Below are 24,794 nucleotides of genomic sequence, written 5' to 3' on the forward strand. Positions count from 1 at the left end.
GATATCTCAAGAAATTTTATATCTCTAGACTTTAAATTGGACACGAAAACCAATTTCTATACATACAAAAATAAGTTTCATGATAGTGCAAGTCCAACCATGAAATTTGGCTGAGCGTCACTAAAGCCTATCATGCAGTAGGCAGACACAATTTATTTTTTTCTGCCAGGAAGATGAAAACATTTCTTTTTTGTTTGATTTTTCTCGAATGTCTATACCTATGTGTCCATTGGTCATCTACAAAATGGAATGAGATAATATAAATTTGAAATTATGTATGCAATCTTAGCGAAGCATTTTACGCGACACGTGATGCGCTCTTTCCCTTGTAATTGCTATATAGTTTTTAAGCGATATGAACACCAAATTGAATGGATTGCGAGATGTAAATCGTAAATTTTATATCTGAGTGGTTCTCAAACAGCGGTTAGTGGTGTTCCCAATGAGAGTATATATAGATAATAAAAGACATTTCGAAAGAAAAATTAATTTTTAAAACACTTACAATTCAACAAAAAAAACTTTTAAAACCTTTTTTTGGGTGGCCTTTTGGCTACCTTTATTTTGCTATCATCTTTATAATAACAAATATAATAATAATTATTATTAAGTACTTCTAGATTATTTACAAGCTTATTTAGAAGCAGCATAAAAATAATGCCAGAGTTTAATTTGCTAGAGTTGAGTATTTGAAAATGGCAGCAAATTTAAGGGAGTACTCCTGGAAAGATATGTAGCTGACTTCTGCGACAATGCGTACAGGCTTGATTGCCAAAGTGTATTTACTTAAGCTCTTAATTCAATAAGATGCAGTTTATTTAAATATCAGAGTTTATATAATCTACATAACACACATCACTATATAACACTGCCTGGGTACAATTACTATAACATATTAGTTTAGAATAAAACAGCTTACCTAGTAAACTTTTGGATGTAAGATAAATTATAGAAAAAAATTTGGTATAATATGTAATACAGAGTAGTTCTACTGAAGGAGATTTATTCACAATATTCACACTATTCACAATATGTTAGTTAAAACGCAAAATAAAAAAAATGTATATCACTGCGAAAGTAAACTTAACGTTGTATTGCAATTTTATAAACAGCGGAGAATAGTTTTACTCTGTAAACGATTTCTCTAAACCTCAGAAATTTCTTTATTCACAGCTTAGAGCTGTAATTGTCACAATATTGTATATTATCTATGTATTTCTAATAATAAGATTACTGATATATTTTATACATAAAATGTTTATGCTGTGCAACTATTCCTACGGATCCCGCCCTTTCATGCATCTTTTTCTCGTCTGTTTCGTTTGTTTTGGATTTGGATTTGGATTCTTTCAAAATTTCGTTTTCGTAACAGTTTACCGTTGCTGATTTGAAAGTGTATTTCTCTTCTCTTACAGTTTTTAACTTCGTTTTTGGTTAATTTTAGTTTTAGTAATAGCTAAATATTATTTATCTTTCTTTATAAAACGTCGGTGCATATTAAATTTGTAATATATCCCTTACTCGTAGTTTTAGTATTGTTGAAGTCTTGCAGACCTACAATTACAATTAATTTCGACAAGATAATCTCATTAGTCATTGGTTATTTTACCTTAGACACTGGAATTTGATATATACAAATTTATGGTATGTTTGTTTCATCTTAGTAGCATGTTCGTTTATTATATTTTAAATAGCAATATGATTTGCAAACTGAAACAACTAAGTTAGGCTATAATAGTAACAAAAGTAAAACAATTAATTACCTAATAATGTAAATACAAACAAATAGAATAATATATTAGGCTAAAGCATATTTCAAGATATTTAGGTGTACCTTAGAACACTTATTGTTAAGACTTCATTTAATTTTAACCGCAGTTGTATTTTGCACCACTTTCTGATCCAGGTTATTGATTATGTTTTTCATTATGCATGTAGGAACTGGATCATTCCTGTCAGAATAACAAGGCACTTCTCCTGACCATTTCTGATTTGAGTGAATTTTGTGTAGGCCTATTTATACTTTCGGATATCCTGAACTGAAATATATATTTTAAATCCTATCCCTCATAGTCTTTTTAAAATCACAAAATGCAGCATATTTTAATAGTATGCTCCTAAATTAAAAATCTGCTATGTTATAGTTCCATTAGTGTTAGAGAGCCAAGAGGTAGATCATTTTAACCCTTAGAGCCAAGAGCCTATATATAGGCTCAACCTATTAAGTCATAAAACGCCAAGAGCCTTTATTTAGGCTCAAGTTAGGTTGGTGGTGAAACACCAAGAGCCTATACAGTATATAGGCTTGGACAAGTTTGGATGTTAAGCGCCAAGAACCTTTATTTATCCTCTCAACATTTTCATGCAATACACAATCATTATAGTGTTTCAGGCATTTGTTGAGCTCTTACTTTACACACAAATATGGAAATTTGAAAGGTCTACAATTTTAACAGATCAACATTTCATAAATTGTATTACATGCCATTGTTCTCCTATCAATAAAAAAATGAGGTCAAAATCAATAGTTTATCATAAAATTTAGTGAAATGAGAACGATTTATATCTATTTGTGTCATAATTCGTAAAATTGCCTTGGTGCTACCCCGTGGCTATGCCGCGGCGCCCAACGGAACAACCCGCACCAGTAACTCTGGTGTTATGTGACACGACCTACCCAATATGCTTGGCGCTAAAAGGATTAAACATGGTTTCATGGGCTTTAATTTGATACCGAATTTAAACACCTTAGGGGGAAATTTCGGTACTTTCTGATTAAACAAAGGCCACTGATAATAAACAGGATTTAGCAGCTTAGGTTGGGCAGTTACACAATAAATACTAACTGTTAGATTAGGTTATTGAAAAATTACGGTACTTTGGGATTATACCGACCACACCCAGACATGAATCGTTATTTCACATTTCGTTTCTACTGATTACTAGATTAGCGTAGAACAATATTTCGTCAATATAAAACAGGAATTGTCTTATCGCAAACCCCTCCCCATCCTCAGACAGAGGTCAAAGTCGAGCGTCTAGTAGATAACGTGATTGCAGAGTCTCGCCGCCCGTTCAGCTGGTGCATCGCTTTGTTGTACTTCCGTGTGTTTTACCTCTACATTTCTCCAAACACAAAAATTCAACAAAAACAAACATTTACCAAACTAAACTCTTTATTAAAAAAACACTAAAAACTTGTTTTTATTCTTGATCACATTCCGCCACCCAAAATGCGAGTGCCTCCGGCCATCAGCGCGGGCTTTGGCAGCACCTTCGGTGCTGCCCCGCGCTGATGTCGACGAAAGAAAAACATCCCTCGAGATAGTACCTATCAGTAAAATATCAAATTCTAGAGGGGCTAATCAGAAATATAAATTGAATTGTAATGGAAAGGCAATTATGTACCGTGCAAATCACGTGATGCCGCGCGGTCTGCCGTAATCAGGATTCTCGAGAAAGATAAGATAACAGCGACAACAATAACGATCACAATACCTGGAAATGCTTGTAAGTTTGTAATTTTGTAATTGAAGAGTTGTTTTTTCGTTCTATCATGTTTGTTTCTATAAATTTCTATTTTTGTGTTCTTCATACTAGTGTGGTCGGTATAATCCCAAAGTACCAAAATTACTTTTTATTACAATAATGTGTCGGTCTACCATTCATAATAAATTCTGAAACAAGTGTTAATTATTTTTTATTGAAGCTGTAATTGGGCAGACTTAATAATCGGTTGTACACTCTTCATTTGGTTGTTTTTATCCAAATGAATAATTCGATACTATAATTTATTTAAGAAAATGTATGATTACTACTTATTAGTTACAGTCATTTGTCATCTAAACAATAAATAACAAGAAGTAACTAATTTGTTGAGAATTTGAAAATGACGATGAATATGAGAAAATTATGTGATAAATTTCTGGATATACTTGTGGGTTTGGCTAATGCCTTCACAAAAGCGGTTGCTCACTGCTATCCGCACAATCTATAAATATTGAAATGTATTTCTGATGTGTAAGTCTATGCTGTATTAAGATTTGTTATTTTGTAATGCTATTGTTAAATTTATGTAATTACATATTCTAATGTATTATCCTTATTGTCAATGGTATTGTAATTCTTGTTTCGTACGATTAATATATAATATCAAATTTTGGATAATATATTGAATAGTTCGATAAAACAATCGAATAACGAGTTTAGGCCACTTATTAAAGTCTCCCCCAATATGGTTTAGATAGTTTTCAATCTTATATTAATATAATTACAACAAAACATTTTAGACAACAACACAGATTTTATCTCCCCCTGTTAATTATATAAATAAATTTCTTCTTCCATGGATAACTCACCAAATTTCTTTTTATTTACTTCTCATAATAATATGTACATTACAGATAATGCAATCCTTATACATATTAATATTTTATACAAATTTTAATATAGTTTATCTTTCTGGAGATGTTTTAACTTTTTTTCATAGTATTTCCTTTCTTTCTTTTTTGATTTGAGTTTCTTCATTGCTTTAGTGCTTTCCAATTCTGTAAAATCGTACACTTTTCCAGTTTGGGTTGAGGGTTTTACTTTGGTTAAGACATCTGTCTTATTTATTAACCAATTAAATGTCTGGCACACTAGGATATTTAAAATAAAGCAATAGACCCTGGAGTTTCAGAAAACTTATTTTAACGCCTTCGTTTTCTGTATCGATGACACACCATTCCCCATTGTACAAACATGTGACACAACTCAAAATCTCATTCAACTCTAAATCGCTGACAGCATAATTTTCTCAAACCACTTACGTTTGGAGTCATTTGCAAAGGGGCAAGTTTTTACTAAAACTCTGGTTTCATTTTTAGATTTTAGTGGTGAACCTCTTATTTCCTTTCACTGTTTTGGCTTCTTTCAATCTTTGTTTTCAAAAGTGTTTTCTCATGTTCATAATCTTCTTTAGTTGAGTAAATAAAACTAATATCTGTTATATTTAATTTAGCCAAGTCGTAGAGTTGACATGAAGTCATAATTTTTTTCATTGTACACCATTTAGAAGCTTGCTTGTGCTGCTAGACATTTAACAGCACCTCCTACTCCATTACAAAATGTTCTTTCTATTTGACAAAACAAAAAAGTTCTGTGTATCCTCAAACAAAAATTTTAGATTGTTAGCATCTGGACACAGTAAACATTAATCTGAAATAACATTTTTTTCTGTAGGATTTTCACAAACAATACTATTAGTTGTCTTTATAAGTTTTAATTGGCATTTCTAGATTTATGAATTCTGGAAGTTTACACTGTGCCATCATCAACTTGGTATTTTGATGCACGGTACTGAATGTGTAACTGCAGTCACTGGAAAAATAAACAGTGCTTTGGTTGAAGTTCCCAGATTTAGAAAACTATTTTTTGTTCAGGATAGCAATGTTTAAAAAGGGCAAATATTTCCTTAATTTATTTAAATTAAAAATTATGTTGTTTATGAATTTGTTTACCATCAATTTTAACATAAACAAAATCCTTTTGATCTGGCATTGGTTCCAGCATTGAACCCTGAGGTACTTTTTGGGTAAAAATTTCTGTTGAAGATTGCAACTATATCATACCATGTATTTATCAATGTATTGGATTTGAATTACCTGCAGCCATTCTTTTGTTGCGGACGTGACAGTTACACACCTTCTCATTAGAATAAAAATTAAAGTTTTTTTTTTCTATAAATATTTAATACCAAGCAGATAGACAAATGTGTATACAATTTTCATCCTGAATATAAAATACATAACATTATTTGTTTTAATGCCATATCTAATAGAGTTGGTGTTACGGACGTGACGTGAAAAGCACCTAGGTTCTGACATAGTATGACAACTGTTTAAAAGTCTGTTAATTATTTGAGAAATATGCAATTTAAAATTATCTGTGATAGTCTTAAGAAAATTTCCTACTGGGAAACATTAATGTCTAATCAGAAAACATTGGAAATAAAAAATAAAAAAATGTAAACATTGTTACGGACGTGACTGGGGTTTGTTACGGACGTGACAATAAAGTAAAATTTCTCATTAAAAACCATTTATTTGACACAATGCACACTTTAACATATATTATATGTAATAATATAATTAATAATAATATAATCATGTAATATATGTGTGTGAGGGCTAAAATCGCCATGGGCGAGAGAAAAATCACCGTGAGTGGTGGAAAAACTTTACCTGATCTAAAACCTGAATAATGTAAAAAAATTACAAGAAGAATATTACTGACTAGTCAGTAACAATAAAATAATAATAATAAATAAAATAATGACTAAATTGTCTTAGTGACAGAGCTTGACAAAAGTCCAAGTCCTAACTTTTACAGAGCAACATCATTTTTAAACTGGTAAAGAATTCTACCTCCCTTGGTAATTATATCAGGTTTAGGCAAAATGCCAACGATCTGGTCACAAGATATAAAGCTTATGTCATTTTCATTAGGCTTAAACGTAGATTTGCCTCCATAAGGTTCCATAAACATAACTTCAATTTCACGATCAGGCTGTACTTCTCCTTGAGTTACTGCCACAAAATTCAAAGTCTTTTTACCCGTGGTAAATGAGACGACAAGGTACACATCCAGCTTCAATTCATCAAATGTGTATGGAGCAGGTTTCGTTGTATTTTCTTCTTCTTCTTTAGAGCTGTCCTCAAAGTCAGTATACACATCCTTAAACCTATAGAAGCGGTCATGATCTTTTGTTAGAGTCATTGAACTAGAAGGGTTGTCTTCTTCTTCACTTGAAGGTTCATCACTTAAAGATTCTTCTACAATTGGAACTTTTAACATCAAATCAACCGATGTCTTACCAATGAGCATGTAGTTATCGTCATACCCCTGAAAGTGATGCATAGATTGTATTTTAGGTATCTCAATCAGGTTGTCCCATCTTTTAGTGAGGAGTGTTGCAACTGAATCTACTTCAGCCTGTGGGACAAATAAAATGACAGTCTCTTTGCACTTTACTTTGGCTGTCTCATAAAAATCATAAGGCGTGCTCACAAAACATTGCCTCCCTTGAACTTCCCTCCAGACAGTTCTCTTGACAGAACCTCCCACTCCATCAACTGCCCCTTTGCCGTGCCCCGAAGCAAAAAAATTCCACTCCAACGTAACTCCAAAATCTTTCTCAGCGTAGCAGACAATTGCGACATTATACCGGCTCTTAAATTGGCCTGCACAGTTGTCTGAAAAAACAATCAACTTATTTACTTGTGGAACTACTTCCTTAAATTTAACTATAATTGCCTTCATAAAAGCAAACACTGAGTTTTTGCTGTGTTTCAAGTCATCACTTATGACAGCAAAACTGTATACTTTGTCATTGTGCCAAATACAACAGGTAAATATTGTAGTTTGGTTATGAGCCCAGTGAGCGCTTTGAATTTCATCCTGTTGGATGATCGAATAATTTTCTGCAAAGTCTACTTGCATTACAGCACTTTTGGGGTTCTTGGTCAAAGATTTTTTACACTTCTCAAAGTATTGTGCCTGTACTCTTTTAATATATGTGTGCGTCTTAAATGCAGCTAGTTGACTGTTTAATGTTAAAACCATCCTCTTCAACGTTGTAGTATTTTCTACCAACTTAGGTCTATTATTTACTGTTTTCCACTCCTTCCACTTGAGCCTTTTATTCATATCAACATCAGAACTCAGCAGAGTCTCTAATTTTTGAATACAGTTCTCGCATTCATTTGTCATACAGGTCACTGATTCTGTATCACAACAAACTGACCCTAAAAGCTCATTATGAGTTTTTGGGAATGCAGGATGAAATTTAGATATTGGTTCAATCAAGAACGAGAAGTTGGCGTGTTTAATGCAAACACATACTGTATGGGGCATCTCACTTAAGGGCAGGATGTGTTTAGGCCGCAAGCTATAAAACTTAGATTTTGAAATCTTCTCGTCTGGATGCGAACTTTTAAACTGTTCATAAGCCTCTCTAATTCCCATAACCATATGGCGAATTTGGATCAGGCCCCGTTTCCCAGTAAGAGGGTCCTTTACAGATTTGGCATCCCTTTTTCCTGGAGCCTGACTGCTAATCTCATCATTGTTAAAAAATTCAATCACGCTCTGTTTGCACTCTTCTGATAGTTGTCTTGATCCAGATTTTCTTGTTTTAAAAATCTCAGGACCAAGGTTTTCATACATTAAACGCTTAAAAACTGCACGTTTTTTTGACGGACTCTTAGGCAACAAAGCTTTTACCTTCTTCACAGCCTTTCCTAGGATTCTTGGACTTTTGTAAGAGCCAAGATCAGACCCAGAGACTTCAACATTAACATTTTTCTTTCTCAACCTGCAACGACGCTGTCTTTCCCTATCTTTTTCCCTTTTTAGGAGTAAAAGTTTATTATCACCATGTAAATCTTCTTTTTCCTTAGCTCTGACGGCTCTCTTACGCAACTTATCTTTCTCAAGATGCTCTTGCCACTTAGTTGGATTTTCCTTCTTCTTCGCTCTGCATTTGGCAACACGATCTCTACTCGACATTTTCTGGAAAAATAAAACAGGTTATATTAGTTTTAAATAACCACTCCAAAACTATAAGTTTAAGACTATAACATAACTAGAAATGTAACCTCTTTGTAATCAGTAGGCCTAAGCGGTGATCACATCTGCCCACTTCATCCAGTTGCGGTGTGGGTATGTCCAGTAACTCAGTAACTGGCGAATAGGAATGCCCAATGAAGACAAGTGAAGGTTTAACCTTTACTGTTGTTTAGAATCCATTAAAATTACAAATACTGTAGGCTATCTAAGGGTTTGATATCACCACTCACCCACAACCTTAATTATATTGGCATATTTTACTCAAACGAAGTTTAATGTTTAGCACACATTTTTTTAAGGTTGGAAACACAAGACACCATGTAAGCCTAGGCTACTGAAATCACTGCAAGGTACAAAAACAAACTTCAAGTAGGCCTATAGGTTTTAAAAGCACACACAAGCTGTTAAACACTGCCTTTTCCATATCAGACAAGATAGTATCGTGTTTAACAGTACGAGATGTCACGTCTGTAACACTTATTTTTTGTCGAAAATATTTTTATTCATTCACATAAAGACTATCAATTAATTAAAAAAGGTACACTCCTAACTTTTATAAAATTTCATGTTGATTAACCAACTATTACAATTGGTATTTAAACTTTTAGTAGTTTTTTGTTACGGACGTGACATCAAGAATTGATTTTTGTATTAGTTAAAAAAACCAGCAAAAACTTACCAAATCAAAATGAAAATTTCCCCAGTTGAAGAGAAAACTTCAATCTTCTTGAACATAACCTCAATTTGTTTGGAGGGAAACTATTAACAATGTATCAGCTGTCCAAAAAAAACATATGTTTGGTTACATCTAGCCAGTAAGAAAGCTACAACTTCAAAGCTAAAGAAAATGACAAAATAATTTTTTTTAATGCAAAATATTATCAGTTCTACTTTTATTAGATGTTTTGAAAGGCTTTATTAACGGTTATATTAGGAAATTCAGTAATTAATTTTTATACCCTTAGGTGTATGTTTGAAAAGAATGGCTGCCTGATTAATCTCTTTCACAAGGTAATTTAGAAATTCATGAATAGCTAGCTTATACCTCCCACGCCAATATCACTGAGATTTGATATTAAAAATACATGATCAATAAAATAAAATCTTTATTAGATTTAGGAACATTCTGACTAATTACAATTAACAACCGGGGCAAAACTCAGGAAAAACTGAAAAATATAGTTTATAGCATTAATCGTAGACAAGCTATATTGAAACAAAACTAAAATTGTGACAAGAGTTAATTTTTATATATAAAATCAATGAGTCTAGAGTTTTAGACACCTTAGAAATTGTTGATGTTAAGGAGATAGACTTATAATTTTTAATAGTCATATTTGTTATTTACGACATTTTTTATTGACGCTTTTTTAATTCTCTATGAATTGTACAAATAAAGTATATTGTCTATTGTTTATTTAATTTTTAAACAGGCCTAATTACAGAATTATTCAGATCTCTTGGATGTATTAATCTAGGAAAGAAATTGGTTGAAGCTTTTAAAAAGATTGAATATTTGAAAGGATTTCATATGAGTGGCCTAAGCATGATAGCAAATAATTGAAAATAAATTAGAACCTTCTGTGTCCTACGGTGTTATAATATTTGAAAATAAAAATTTCTTCCATAGGACAATAAATTTATAGGTTTAAGAGAAAAATCATGTCAAAGTTTCAAAAGTTCCAAAGTGTTGTCATTATCCAGCTATTAATATTTTCAGGATGTGATGAGATGGGAAATGGAGAGATAGTACCTGCTGAGCACTACCACTTGGCACATCAGTGGTAGATTATTTTCCATCCCAATTATGATCCACAAAAATTATTGTTCTTAAAAATAATATTTTGAGTATTAATATAGTATGTTATTTACTAAAACTGTAATGTTTTGTTTTAGAAATGGACTCAGTTCAAGTAGCTGTACGAGTTCGACCTCTAGTGACACAAGAACTTGAGAGTGGCTGTAGGTCATGCATAGATGTGTTGCCTGAGGCCCAACAGATTATAACTAAACTAAAACGAGACAAATTCACATTTAACCATGTATTTGACAGCAATACACCTCAAGTTGATGTCTATGAGAGTGCAATTCGAAATTTAGTACAGCAACTGTTTAAAGGTGAGGAAAGTTATCTAACTATTCACATCATATGCATGTATTATGTCTCAACTGAAGACTGTAATCTTCACTAAGATTAGAATTGTTTCTACTATATATCATTCGTAAATAATGTATAATAATAAATTCTATGAATTATTTTGTATGCATAATATATAGTGAGATGAAGGGGAAAGATAGATTCAACATTGTTTATTTGCAAAACTATGGTGCTGACTGTGCTGAGACTACTGTTATATGATTTAATGGTTAAAGATCTCAACATAATCCTGGTAGGATCAAAAATGGAAAGGTTAGGAAACAGTAATCAATCAACCCAAATTTCATGTAAGTTCTTATATAGTATTTTTAAGAAATAATTTTAGTATGGAGTGTTACTCAACAGTATTTTAGATGATGATGTTGAGTTCTTTGGATTTTGCTTAAAGATAATAAATAATATGTATCCAAGAATTAATCTTTAGATTTTTAAAATTATTTTTTGTTTAGTTTGACACAATTTAAATGTCAGACACGTAAATGAAAGTTAAATCAACCTCAACAAACCATGTGAAGACCTCGTGGTGCTGAAAATGGCAACTTTCAGTTTCTTTATCTTGTTGACTGATAATTGGATTTTAGTGTTCCCAACCTAATAATATGATTGGAGAAAAATGCAATGACTAGTTTGTAAGGTTAAAGATATTAAATAAATGAAAAAGAATCCTAAAAATAAATGTAATAACTATAAGATTATTAATTAGTCCTACTAAACCATTAAACCTATTATACAGTTCATAATGATTTTCATGGATTCTTTTATTAGTAGATGGAAGTGCTGTACACAAAAGTCTTTAATAGTTTACTGGTTAGGAACAGACTATATAGGAATTCATTTTATGTTAAAAAATAATTTAGATAGTATAATTCTGATCAACTGAAACACAATGAAATATTTCACAACATGTCTAATTATTTTATTGTTTTAGGATATAATGTGACAGTATTAGCCTATGGCCAGACTGGGTCAGGTAAAACATACAGTATGGGCACATGTCCCTCATCAAACCAGACGGATTCTGGGATCATTCCACGAGCCATAGCCGATATATTTGATGTAATTAACAATGATGATGAATGGATTTTCAAAGTGACTGTTTCTTTTTTAGAGGTAAGAGACAGCAGTATTGACGGAGTAATATATTAATAATGTAAGTTAATGATAGCATTTACTTCTCAAAATAAAATTCATTAATTTTAATCATCAAAGTGTGTTGAACATTAAATTGTAATAGTCAAAAAAATGTAACCCAACCAGTTTATGGTGTTTGATTTAGAATCACAATTCATTCTTATATTAATATTTTTAAGATGGATTGACAGACGCTGTACATCATCCAAGCACATTACTAGTGTTTTTGTTTTATTGATAATCAGGATATATGATGAAATCGCAATTGCTCTATATTTGTACACCCAAACCATAAAATCAGGATGGTTGTGTGGTCCAAGGCGCTACCCTCGGTCACAGGAGTCGGCCTTGGAGTTGTGGGTTTAATTTCTGTTCTTTATATTAGGGATTTTTGTGGTATGGTCTTCTCTTATGAGAGACTGGTCTATGGTGAAGGTGGTGGGAAGCTCTACATTAAATTGACAATGGTTGGAGTGGATGGAAGTTGAGAGGATCAGTGTATTCTTGTATGAATGTACCAAACTCAAAATGCCCATTTTGCATATTTTTGTCTTTATTATTAAAAAAAAAAAAACTTGATTTTTAATCCTATGTTTCGAAAGGCATTTATGATTGAATCATGAGTATAATAATAGCTTTTGAGAGTTAAAAATCATATAAACCACTATAATACCAAATCATGAAAACCCTTGTAATAAAACTCCCGCGTTGAAGGGTTAACCCAGAATGTAAGTTTCTGTTCATAAATATAAACACTAATGCTAGATGTATGTGTCCATCCAGTTGTACAATGAACAGCTGATCGACCTGTTATCCAACAAGAGTCAGAGCGCTGTAGTGGAACTGAGGGAGAGCAATCGAGGCATCTGCATCCCCGGACTCACCCAGCTGACAGCCCAGTCTGCAGATGACATCTTGCGATATCTTCATGATGGGTCTTTGAGTAGAACCACAGGGGCCACTGCCATGAATGCCCAATCATCTAGAAGTCACGCAATATTTACCATCTACATTCATCAGGCAAGGAAAAAAAATGAGTAAGTATTTCACTTGTTGCACCAAGAAAGTTCACTCTCTTTGTTATAGATGTATAGTTTATATTCTCCCAGTCCTGATTGTATTTTTTGAGAGTAGTAATTACAAATTTAAATATTGATTAATTAAATTACAAAAGGTGCCATATTAAATTGTGTTACCTATAGAGTGATTATTACCAAAAATTAAGTGTTGATAAAATTTCAAACTTTAACCCTGGATCTGGCAGTTGAAATTCTATTTTATTAGTTGTGCACACCTTCATTCAAACCTATGTAGAATGTTTATTATTGAAGTAAAGTATACACTATTACATATTTTATTTTTTAGTACAAAACAAGGAACATTTATATCCAGATGAATTAATTTTTTTTATTTAAATTTAAGTTTTTGTTTTTCATTATGAGTAAAAAAAATGAAAAGTAAAATATTTCCAAAATTAAAGCCTTATAAAAAATAGAAATAATTTCTTGTGTTACTTTTCAAAAGATACAACATGTCTTAATAAAGGGTTTTTTTTATACAAAACATCAAAATAATTCCACTTTCCCCTAATTTGTAAATAATTTTTGGTAGATTGTAAAATGTTGTGTTTTTACAAAAAAATACTTATTTACATTCTAACATTTTTAGATTTTTTTTTTTTTTGTTTTTTCCAAGAAATTAAAGTTGTAATAAACACAATTCATAATATACTGTCAGAAATACTCAAAATGAAGTAATCTAGGTGTAGGCCTAGGTATAACGGTTTTTATATCACAATTTAAACTACGGACCTGTGAATGTCACTAAACTATTGTTTGATAAATGAATCATTGTTCACGGTATAGTTTATATACGTACAAGTTTAGAATTCACAAATAACAGTTTAGGATACACAGTGAGTACTGCTAGAGCATCAATATGGCGGCTATAGTTTTCTCAAAATTGTAAAAATTGATCACAAAATAAACACTTATAATTTACTTATTCCTTAAAGATATCTGCCATGACTTTATGGCAAATTTCACTAGGAAAAGTTTGATATTAATACAATTCTAATAATATTACGAAAAACAACAAAATACTAGCGACTAGTGAAACTAGTCGTCTAGCATTATAGAAACGTTGCAAACAATGGTTGTGTAAAAGCTCTTTCTTCGCAACATATATCAACGAATAGATGTTTGAAGCAGATGATCTTGTTGAGAAAGAAATTCTGAACTTAGTGATGTAGCCCACCTCATTCCTAAACAAAATTTCCCACGGTAAAAATTTAGGGAAAAAGTCCCTTTTTTGCGTTCTCTCGAAGTGCGCAACCAGACATAGCAAACCAACATTTGTATTGCAACTTTATAATTTTAATGCATACTTATTACGCAATATTATTCAAAAATTTATATATCAAATTAATCTGTGAAACATCTCGATTAATTTGGTACAATATTTGTCCTACTTATTTTTTATGGCAAAAGTTTGATAACATGACATGAATTTGATTTTGCATGACTGCAAAATCGACTAGTAACTAGTTGTTCAACATTGGAGAAACATTTTTTAGCGACTGATCACTAATCGTCTAACAGATGGAGGGTTAATTAACCAGTAGTCAAAATGTAATCTGAATATATTGTTAAATTGTAATCTCATTCAGAATGTGAACCAGTAGTATCTTTCATAATGTAGTATAATTGATTTGGTTTTAGATTAATAATACTATAAAAAAAATCTTGAATAATTTTATGGTTATATAATTTTTGTTCATATGTTCTTGTTTGTTTGTGTGGTAACTGGATTATATTTATTTATCTGTGCTTGGATTAACTTGCTCTATGAATAAAATTGTTTGTGATGTGATGGTTGAGATAGTCCATCTCTTCCGTGAGTGAGGATGGAGTTATAATATGCAGTCTAGGCTTATTAACTTTCTTGGCAGTATTCTCATCTTGCAGTCCGTCTTCCTATCATGTACGACTAGATAGATATATGGTGTTGTTGGTAATGTAAAAAATTCATTGTCAATTTCACTACTTCCCGTCATCACCAGGCTCCTGATATTATTGCATTCCACTGAATAGATTTAGAGTCCTTAAATTATTTGGCATTTATTCTTGCAGTTGTTTGTATGCTGGTATGGTAAAGGTATCCTTTTAGTAGTTGTACATTTATGAATTCAAAATTCTTAAACCATTTCTGAGATGACAAATGTGTTTAATTCAGCAGATAATCTTTTTTTTGTAATTTTTATTCGCACCAAAAGTGTTAGTCAATTAATTAGAATTTAGAAGAGAGAGATTGCATTGGTCCATAAATAGATCAAATTGTTGATCTTTCTGCTGTCTGTCTAACTTATTAACACAGAGCCAACCCAGTAGGTAGACTAAATAGGGTTCAATAATTGCTTATAGTGGGTGGGAGGGGGATAGTTTTAAAATATCATAAATTACTTCAATTGGTATTTTGAGTTACTTCAGTAAACAGTAGTTGGTAATTATAGACCAATATCAATAATGCCAACTTCCTCTAAAATTCTGGAAAAGGCTGTTCTGAGAAGGCTTTTGGACGATTGTGATAAGTCCAATTTACTAAATGACAGACAACATAATTTCATCGAGGGAAAATCGACCACAAGAGCCCTGATTGACTTTGCAGACTACATCATTGACAATGAAGAAAAAGGAAAAGTTGTTAAAAGTCTCTTCCTAGACCTAAGCAAGGCATTAGATTGCTTGAGTGATGAACTCATATTACATAAGTTAGACAAACTAGGCATTACAGGCATATACAAGATGTGGTTTAAGAGCTATATTGAAGACCGGAAACAAATAGTTGAAATAAAGAGTGGAGAAATAACTAAATCAAGACTTCTACCTATAAATCGAGGAGTGTCCCAAGGTATATATTGGGTCCAGTGCTGTTTATACTTTTCATAAATGACATAACAGAACATTTTGACAAATTTTAAAGTTTCAATGTATACCATTTTGTTTCATTGTACGCCGATGACACCATCTTGCTCCCGAGTGGATATAAAGATGATCTGGATGTCAAATTATTCACAGCACTGAACATAGTTTACCAGTAATGCCTTTCAAGTGACTTGGTGGTAAATCCAGACAAAACAAGCCAACTAGCTTTTGGGAGAAGGTTTGAAGAAGTTCCAACAATACCCGATGTGGAAAGAAATGCACAAGCCAAGTACTTGTTGTCGATGAGGTTCTTTCTGGTCACAGCAAGTAGACAATCTCCTCTCTAAACTGAATTCCTCTCTTTGTGATAAAATGCACAAAATCTATATGTGCAGAATATATAGATTTTCTATAAGTGTCTACTTCTAAACTTGCCTACTATTCTTTTTTGAAGCACACATCAGATATGGTCTAGTGGTATGGGGAGGAACCTCCGCAAGAAATACTCAGAGAGTTTTAATATTGCAAAAGAGTGCCAAAAGAGTTGAATTAGGCTTCAGAGAACGTTGTAGAGAAGCTTTCAGGACCCTGAAGATTATGACAATAGTAAACCTCTACATAAAAAAAATCATTTTATATACTGGTGGACAACCGCTGCTACAAAATAGACACTTCCATGAATACAATACTTGACACGGCACACGTTACCACCTACCAGCTCATCATCCCTCCCAATACGAAATAAAACCCTTGTACATGGGCATGAAGCTGCACAACCTTCTACCAGAAGAACTGAGATGCCTCACCAATAGAAGATTGAAGACTGCTCTTAGTGATTGACTGGTCAACAATCCTTTTTACACACTCAACAAGTTCATTGAAAGAAGACTTACAACTTGACAAATTTGAATACTTTTATTTAACCTATATATTATCTTTTCCACCACCATTTCAATACTTGATGTATTTGAAAATAAAGAATATTTGTAACTTCCATTTTGTAATTTGCTACCATTTTTAATATATTGAGAAATTTTGAACCAGTGTTAATGCTCAGCAATGTAATCCCTCCAAAATTAAGACTGTAATCAAAATGGGACTTCATAGTAAAATCTGTGCATTGATAAAAAACATAATGGATTTAAAATGTATGTAATTTGTCAGTCTCAATATTTATAGTTATTTTAAAGATTTGATATTTCTCTCACTTCCCTTATGATCTTGAACTCTGTGAAAGTGACTTTTAAATCAACCTTTCTATATGAGAGTGTCCTACTTTTCCAGTTTAAGATTTAAACTAAGTACTCAACATTTCTAGCTTAACAGCAAGTGTAGGAAAATTTTATAATTGTGATAAATATTTAAATGACACAACTTTGTGCTTCTTTGTTTTAACTGTATTCTTTAAATGCAATAAAATTTGCAACTGTTTTATATGAACTTTGCTTCTAGGGATGATGCAATGTCAGCCAAATTCCATTTGGTTGATCTGGCAGGTTCCGAAAGATCAAAGAAGACTAAGGCTGAAGGGAAGCGGTTTCAGGAAGGGGTAAACATCAATAAGGAACTATTTGTACTGGGAAATGTGATATCGGCACTGTGTGACAATGCTCCTTTCGTCAACTACCGGGACAGTAAGCTGACACGACTGTTGCAAGATTCACTGGGTGGCAACTCCTTGACACTGATGTTGGCATGTGTCAGCCCAGCAGACAGTAACCTGGATGAGACTGTCAACACGCTGCGTTACGCAGACCGTGCTCGTAAGATCAAGAACAAGCCAGTGGTGAACCAGGACCCCAACAAGGAGGAGATCAATAGGTTGAGGAGAGAGGTAAAATTAATTTTTCCTTCAAACTAAAAATAAGCATTGATGTTTTTAATAAGTTACTGTACTGTGCTAATAGTAAATTTAATGAAGACTGCCAACATAATTTATTTGTTGACTGGTTAAAAATAAAGTAATGTACATCATAATACTTTACTTTAAATAATTGAATTTGTGTGTACAAATTATGTACATTACGTCTGCAGATTCCTTCCTATGCCTAAAAATACTAAGTATAGGGATGTAACTTTAAAGTATATTTAATAAAAGTGTAAAATTTTTATAGTATTATAGCTTATAATAATTTATTAGATAAGATCACATAACCCACTAAGCTCCTTAACACATCGCAGCAGACACCATAGTGTATGTATTGTTCTGGTAAAATGCTTAAGATCAATCAATCAGTATATTACAGAAGTAAAAGATTACATGCCAAAAACCTCAATATTGTTGCATATTGATAGTGGATCACAGCATGGAAATATCTGCTGAATTATGTAATACCAATATTATGAATGCTTTGACAATGTTTGGCTCAAATGTTAAAATCTCATACATGGTAAAAAAACACTTTATGCAAAGAGACTTCAACAAAATCATTAACCATTTTCCAACCATGAAAAATAACATCATGTAGGAGGTTTATTTTCCTCCTCTTTAGGTATTAAGATGGAGGATTCAGACTTCTTTCAGTGTGCTTTTATAGGTGGAAAAATATAATTATAACTTTAAAACCTTTGGGAGAACCAAGAAAATTTTGTGAATGAATTCCAGGAATGAATAGTTGAGGTTTAATAGCTATGTAATACTGCATCGAATTCCACTACCCTCCCTCGTAACGGTGCATAACACTGCAAAAAATCCCACCCTGGAGCATGAACGTAATTTAAGGACGGCCTCTATGAATTTTATATAATTTGTGACTCTGTATTTAGATTGAAGACTTGCAGCTTGCTTTGCTTGCCAAACAAGGTGACAAATCCTGCCCTCCTGAGCATCAGGTTCTGTTGGAGAAGAACCAGATATTGGCTGAAAAAAATAAGAAACTGGCAATATCTCTTGACAGTGCGCTGACACAAACAACCTCACTTCTTGAACGGGCCCTAATGGTAAGTTCATTTCCTTCTAATTAACAAATTGGGCTGCAAAGTACAACCATGTGTAAATGCACATATTTTAACAATACTGAAATAAAACAGTAATTTATTGCTTTCAGGTTTTCTTACATAAACTCACATTAACGTTATGAAAATAATTGTTTAAAACCATATGTATTTTGTCAAAAATGTTGTTTTAGAAATGCATACATTCTTAGCTGTGTTTAATATCAAAGTTATTTTGAACTCATCGAAAGTTATATTAAACAGGCCGAAGCGGCTCGAGACAAGATGAATACAATTCTCTCCGGGTTAAACGTTGAGTTTGCTAACACTATGGAGGAAATGGAATCCACTCTGAATGATGCACAGAAAACTAACATGCAAGCCCTAAAGACCAAGTTGGATGAGCTCAAGGTAATATAGAAATTTTATTTTTATTTGCTATTCTACAAAACATAATTATATTACATTTAAGTTAAGACACACAGTTTAGTTAATTAGTTAGTCATAATTTGGAGTGAACGTCTCATTTTATACATGGATAATCAACAATACACTTGCAAATATCTTTTTTAGTTTATCAAAATTGATATTAAGAACTTTTAGCAGTATCGAGGATTCTCAAACCACACTCTTTTCACTTGATTCTTGATATCAATATTTTCAAAGTATTTTATTACAAAATAATTAATAAAATCAACAGAAGTGCTTAAAATGTACTTGGTAAATCATGATTTCCTAATATCACTTCTAGTAATGTTTCAAAACTGAATCTTGAATCAACTGAATTTTCAGCTAAATTTATTTGCAAAATTTAGTGTCAGCAGTAAGCAAATTTCTGATCGCTAAACATCTTATTGCCATAATTTCTGTTTGGAAAAATAGATTAACACCTCAGTTTTATAAATAATATTTTGCTGAAAGTGATGTAGTGGATATTTGTTCATCCGTATAAAGTTGAGAAGTATTAAGAATTTATTATTTTATTATGTACAGATAGATATTTTACCTGAAATAAGAAAATATAATTTTTTAAGTGTGTCGATTTAAAACAAATTATTATATAGAATCACCTTTATTAAAATTGTTTTGTTCATTACAATTTTTTTATTCTTACATTGTGATTTGCTATAGATGAAATCATGTAGTGCTGTGAAATAAACTATTAAATTGCCTCTATTTATACTTCAAAATATTGATTTAAAAAATAATTTGTTCATAAACATTTATTAGTTAAAAGCAGAATTGTTAATTTCTTTTATCAAGATGAGTGAAGTATTCATTAAATAAGTTGGGCTAGTGAGTAGATATTGATAGATATTCACATAGACCAAACCCATTCGAATAGTGAATACCTATCTATTTTAATACCCCATTATTTTTATTGTAAGATTTTGATATTGATTATTATGAAGAATTGTTTTTCCTCCATTTCATCTAACACTTAGCACATTTTTGTATGGTTATTAAAATTGTTTGAAGTTTCTTTATCTCAACATTTTCATTTAATAAATGACAATTTTAATTTTTGCTGAAATGCAATTTTATTGTAATAAAGGTGAAATAAATAGTCTAATTGTGATAAAATTCTGTATTTATGACATATTTATGTTTATAAATATGTCAAAAAAAGAACTTTTTCTCTTAAAGACTTAAGCAATAATTGTTATTCAATTTCCACCATTGTTAAGGAACCAGTAATTCAATAATAAAATAATAAAAATAAATTTGTTTAAAAAAAAGTGAGTGTAACTTAAAATAAAAATGCAAATTTAGTATTCTTGACAAAAATGTAAATAAATAGTAGGTACAATACAGAATGGTATGTAATGAAAACATCCATAACATAATATTGATTCTTTCTTATCATTTATATAAACACTGCCTGGTTATTTTAATTCATTTAGTTATTAATTTGTTACTTAATTCTAGAAATATATTTTCTATAACAGAATGAAATTAGGTGAGCTGATTTTAAATTATAATTTTAGAATGAAAATGATAAAAGTGAAATAGAAAGGATAAAATATGAAGAACACTTATGCGTCACCTCATTAGAATCAAGTCCTTGTCCGAAAAATGAAACAAAACCACAGAGTACTGGAGAAGATGATGAAGCTACAGAAGAATTCCTTTTCCATCAAGCAAAACTGAACAAAGAAATACAGGTAATTCCTACCAATATTTAAAATAAAATCCCTAATATTCCATACCAGTAATTAAAAAAAAGAACGAGTGAAGTGTGTTTGTTAACTTTCTACATCTAAATACAAAACTGTTTCTGAAAAATGTTAAAGTATTACATTTTAGTTTAACTATAAAACACAAGTATTTCTAAAATTTGACTAAACAAAATATGTAATATATTTATAATAGGTTACCAAAATTGATTTGAGTTTTCTGTATGGTCTACGTATATAAGTATTTTGCATGCTAGGCCATAGACATCTTAGGCTGCACCATTGTTGTTCATAAAATTGTTAATCAGTTGTTTGTATAATGCTTTTTTCAATAGTTTAGCTGTGTTCAATGCTGTATTAATGTATATTTGGAATTAATTACTTTGATATATGTGTTTTGCATATATGGGTTATAAATGTCTTACATGTGTTCTTTATTTAAGTCTCAATGCCCTTGTTTTGAAACTGTTGGCCCAATTGAGTCTATTTTAGTGAAGATGTTTAGGGAATATCAACTCATAACATTTAGATTGAAATGAACTTGGATGAACATCTGTTTAAAGCATACAGTAATTGGAACTAAGGAAACTTCGAGGTTGAGTCATGTAGAATAATGTGTGCTATTGTCCTGTTTCCAGACTTGTAATAATTGTTTGGATATCAGAATTACAGGGTATGTTCCTACATTAAAAGTGTGGATATTGTATACAAATACAGAATCTAAACAATGCAGGTGCCATTTAAATTTATCCAAACTGAAATAGTAAAGTAAATCTCCTTACTGGAGTCAAAATTTGTGATTACAGTTCTTTTTTTTATTATTTTGGTTGCTATTTGAGATGTAAAATTTAAAATCGACGATATGGGAAACTGTCACTCAGTGTAATTGATCTTCTCAACACGCTTCCTCACATAGCTGTACTAAATCAAGAAGAAGATTAAAAATTATCGTTAGAAACGTTTTTGATAAACCTTTCTTCATGTAATCTCACCCTTTCACCTACTTCTAGCATGATATAAGTGGTTTGGTGGACAACATTTTAAAAACAAGAAGCCTAAAAACTATCGTCAGTTGGTTTAATTCCTAGGTAAGACCTGCTACGCCTAAATTTTAATGGAGTTGTGTAAAAATAATGTTGTAATTTAATACTATCAATAAACACTTTTCTTGAGCTTTTCCTCAAATAACAAACGGTATTTGATTAAGGGTTGCTTCTCTCAGTAAATGTAATACAATATATCATGTGTTTTATTTAAAAATAAATTTGAAATGTTCCACATCGGATGAAAATGTTTATCTGTTGTTCATTATTATAGGTATTTTCTTTGTTAAAATATCAGACTAACATATGTTTTTACTGTTAGGATCTAAGTAAGGACTTGGCCTGGAAAGAAGCACTTGCTGCAAAGTTAGCTGAAAGCAATACTATGGAAGCTTCTATAAAACATGGGAACGAAGAGGACATCGGCGAACTCAAGGCACAGATCAACTCTTTAATACATGAAAAGGAAGAACTAGAACAACAGTTAAAGAATCATCGTAACTCCAATATTGACCATAAGTAAGTTAATGTCACTTCGTACTTTATGGTATTACATTGAAATTAGTGTCTACAGAAAAATATATTCAGTTAACCATATTCATGTTACATCAGATTCCACTGATTTTTTTTTTTTTTTTTTTTTAGGAACAGCCAAGTAAATTTTTGAAGTTACGTTTATTTTCTTTAAGATTTATTTTTGTTATTTTCAGTCAAGTAACACTGGACCGAGTGAAGACATAATATTGGACATTGTGTAAAATTCTAAATGACATCACTCAGTATCAAGACTTTGAATATATGACTAAAGTTGAAGACTTGATATGAGTCAATGCTGAGACTTGAACCAACTCTCAGTATAGATATCATGATATCAATTGAAAGAGGATGTTCTATCTATATAATAAGGATAACTAAAAAATTTAAGTCATTCTTGTTTTATGATTGCAGGCAATATTTTACATTTTTAACTCTGTATCAGCTGCAAGCATTATGTCATATTTGTTTCAGTCAGTTTAATTTTAAAGGTTAAGTGAAGGGATATAACACATTTTCGTTACATTTATTTTTGAAAATAATTGAGCTTTAACTTTGCTCATGTAATTGAGCAGTCAAATTGAACCTTGGAGTTTTATCATTGTGGTAATTTCAAATTTTGACCGTCTGTGAATGTATTCATTTACCATGTAGCCTACAGAACTGGAATTTGGATCAACTTATTTATAGGGACCTCGGATAAACGCAGCAAAAATTGTAATTTGTAGTATGAAAGCAAAGAAGACTGGATCAAGTGTAAGTGAAACCGTAATAGGTTCAAATAAAGTAATGAATGCATTTTAAACCTCATAGCAGTTCAAGATATTTGACATTGGTAGATCCTGTTTTGAATTAATTTGAAATCAAACTATCCTGTGATCTTATTGATTTATTTGTGAGGTCTTTTGCTTTCAAAGGAAACGTCATCAGATTCACATAACTGAACAAAATAGTTAGGTACATAGTATTTAAACAACCATTTTGTTCAAGGTAACAGGATTTTTTCATACAAGAAATCAGTAACACTGTGTTTTGAGATCTGCAATATATTTTCTTCCTTGCGTAGATAATTGACTAAACAACAAAACCAAGATCTAGATTAAAATAAATTAATGATACCAGAGTGTTGTAACACACATTAGTTAGAAATTACAACAAAAATGTTGTGTGTCAACTCTGTACACACCATCTCTACAACATCCACTTAATCAAACTAACTAATTGGTTACAATAGTTATTGTAACCAATTATCAAGCACTGAAAACTGATGTTGGTTTTCTGCAGTTGAATTTCTATTGATAAGATCAGAGGTGTATTAGAAAAGAAATTGTATATACCCTTATCGTTATGTATGGACATATTTAAAATTCATAACATTTTTGGGAGTGAAGAAGCAGTTACACAAATAATTAGAATATCGATTGGTCGTATTTGACTAAATATAATTACTAACCTAAAGTGCATCTGCATTCTTACTTTGTTCATTCTATCAATCTGAATTTAATTTGCTCGTGGTAATAAGAGAAACAATACTTAGGACTATTCATAATATTACTATTTATCCAAAGCAGAGTGTACTCAAATTCTTAATTGGATGAATGAGTGGTAGGTCCATTACTGTCTTGAGAAGCTGAGTTTGGTAGGTTTCTGCATTTTAATATAAAAGTAACTTTTTTCAGGCTTGCAGAGCAGAGACGAAAGCGTGTTAAAGAACTTGAAGAGAAGATTACAGCATTGAACAAAAAAGTGATAGATCAAGATAGAATCATAAAAATGAAGGAAAAGAATGAAGAAAAAATAAAAACCTTGAATAAAGAGATAATGGTAAATAGAGTACGGTTAAAATAATGTAATTAATAATTGCATGTTCTTATTGCTAATAGTTAGTGGTCTTTGCTTGTAACAGATAATCGGTTCCATATTCTTGAACCAAGATTAGTTGTAAGTAGTTCTATAAGACTGGCAGACGAAAAGAGCTGATTTGACACGTTAGCTACAACAACATAATGTTTTGTTAATGTCGAAAAAATTTAATCAAATACAAAATTCTCATTCAATGTGAATTGAAAACCAATATTATTATATGATTTTTTTTGTTACTCTGGAATGACGTTAATAGATATTAAATTGAAGTATAGAAGTTGTGTAACATTCTCAAAACCAATTAATTGGTTCTGTTAAGAAAGATTTGAATGACTGTTAATAATTATGTGTTGAAAAGTTGCAAGAGAAGGGAAAGAATACTGAACATAAATGCTTTTATTGTCATGCATGTAAATGGCAC

The 24,794-nt window shown here is 31.4% G+C and overlaps 1 protein-coding gene across 2 annotated transcripts in view; it reads left to right on the plus strand.

Moving 5' to 3' along the window:
- The first annotated feature begins 1,337 nt into the window (after positions 1–1,337).
- LOC124362578 (chromosome-associated kinesin KIF4A) overlaps positions 1,338–24,794 on the plus strand; it is a 39,454-nt gene continuing 15,997 nt past the window's right edge. For both annotated transcript variants that reach the window (XR_006922477.1, XM_046817211.1), the window contains exons 1-10: positions 1,338–1,644; positions 10,507–10,728; positions 11,697–11,878; positions 12,683–12,936; positions 17,275–17,656; positions 18,589–18,762; positions 19,021–19,167; positions 20,745–20,921; positions 22,299–22,495; positions 24,190–24,334. Coding sequence is in view for 1 of the 2 variants with exons in the window: in XM_046817211.1 (XP_046673167.1) it covers positions 10,509–10,728; positions 11,697–11,878; positions 12,683–12,936; positions 17,275–17,656; positions 18,589–18,762; positions 19,021–19,167; positions 20,745–20,921; positions 22,299–22,495; positions 24,190–24,334 (1,878 nt within the window). In the remaining variant the exon portion in view is untranslated. The remainder of the gene's footprint in view (positions 1,645–10,506; positions 10,729–11,696; positions 11,879–12,682; positions 12,937–17,274; positions 17,657–18,588; positions 18,763–19,020; positions 19,168–20,744; positions 20,922–22,298; positions 22,496–24,189; positions 24,335–24,794) is intronic.

This window comes from Homalodisca vitripennis, chromosome 5, assembly GCF_021130785.1.
Source record: "Homalodisca vitripennis isolate AUS2020 chromosome 5, UT_GWSS_2.1, whole genome shotgun sequence".
NCBI lineage: Eukaryota > Metazoa > Arthropoda > Insecta > Hemiptera > Cicadellidae > Homalodisca > Homalodisca vitripennis.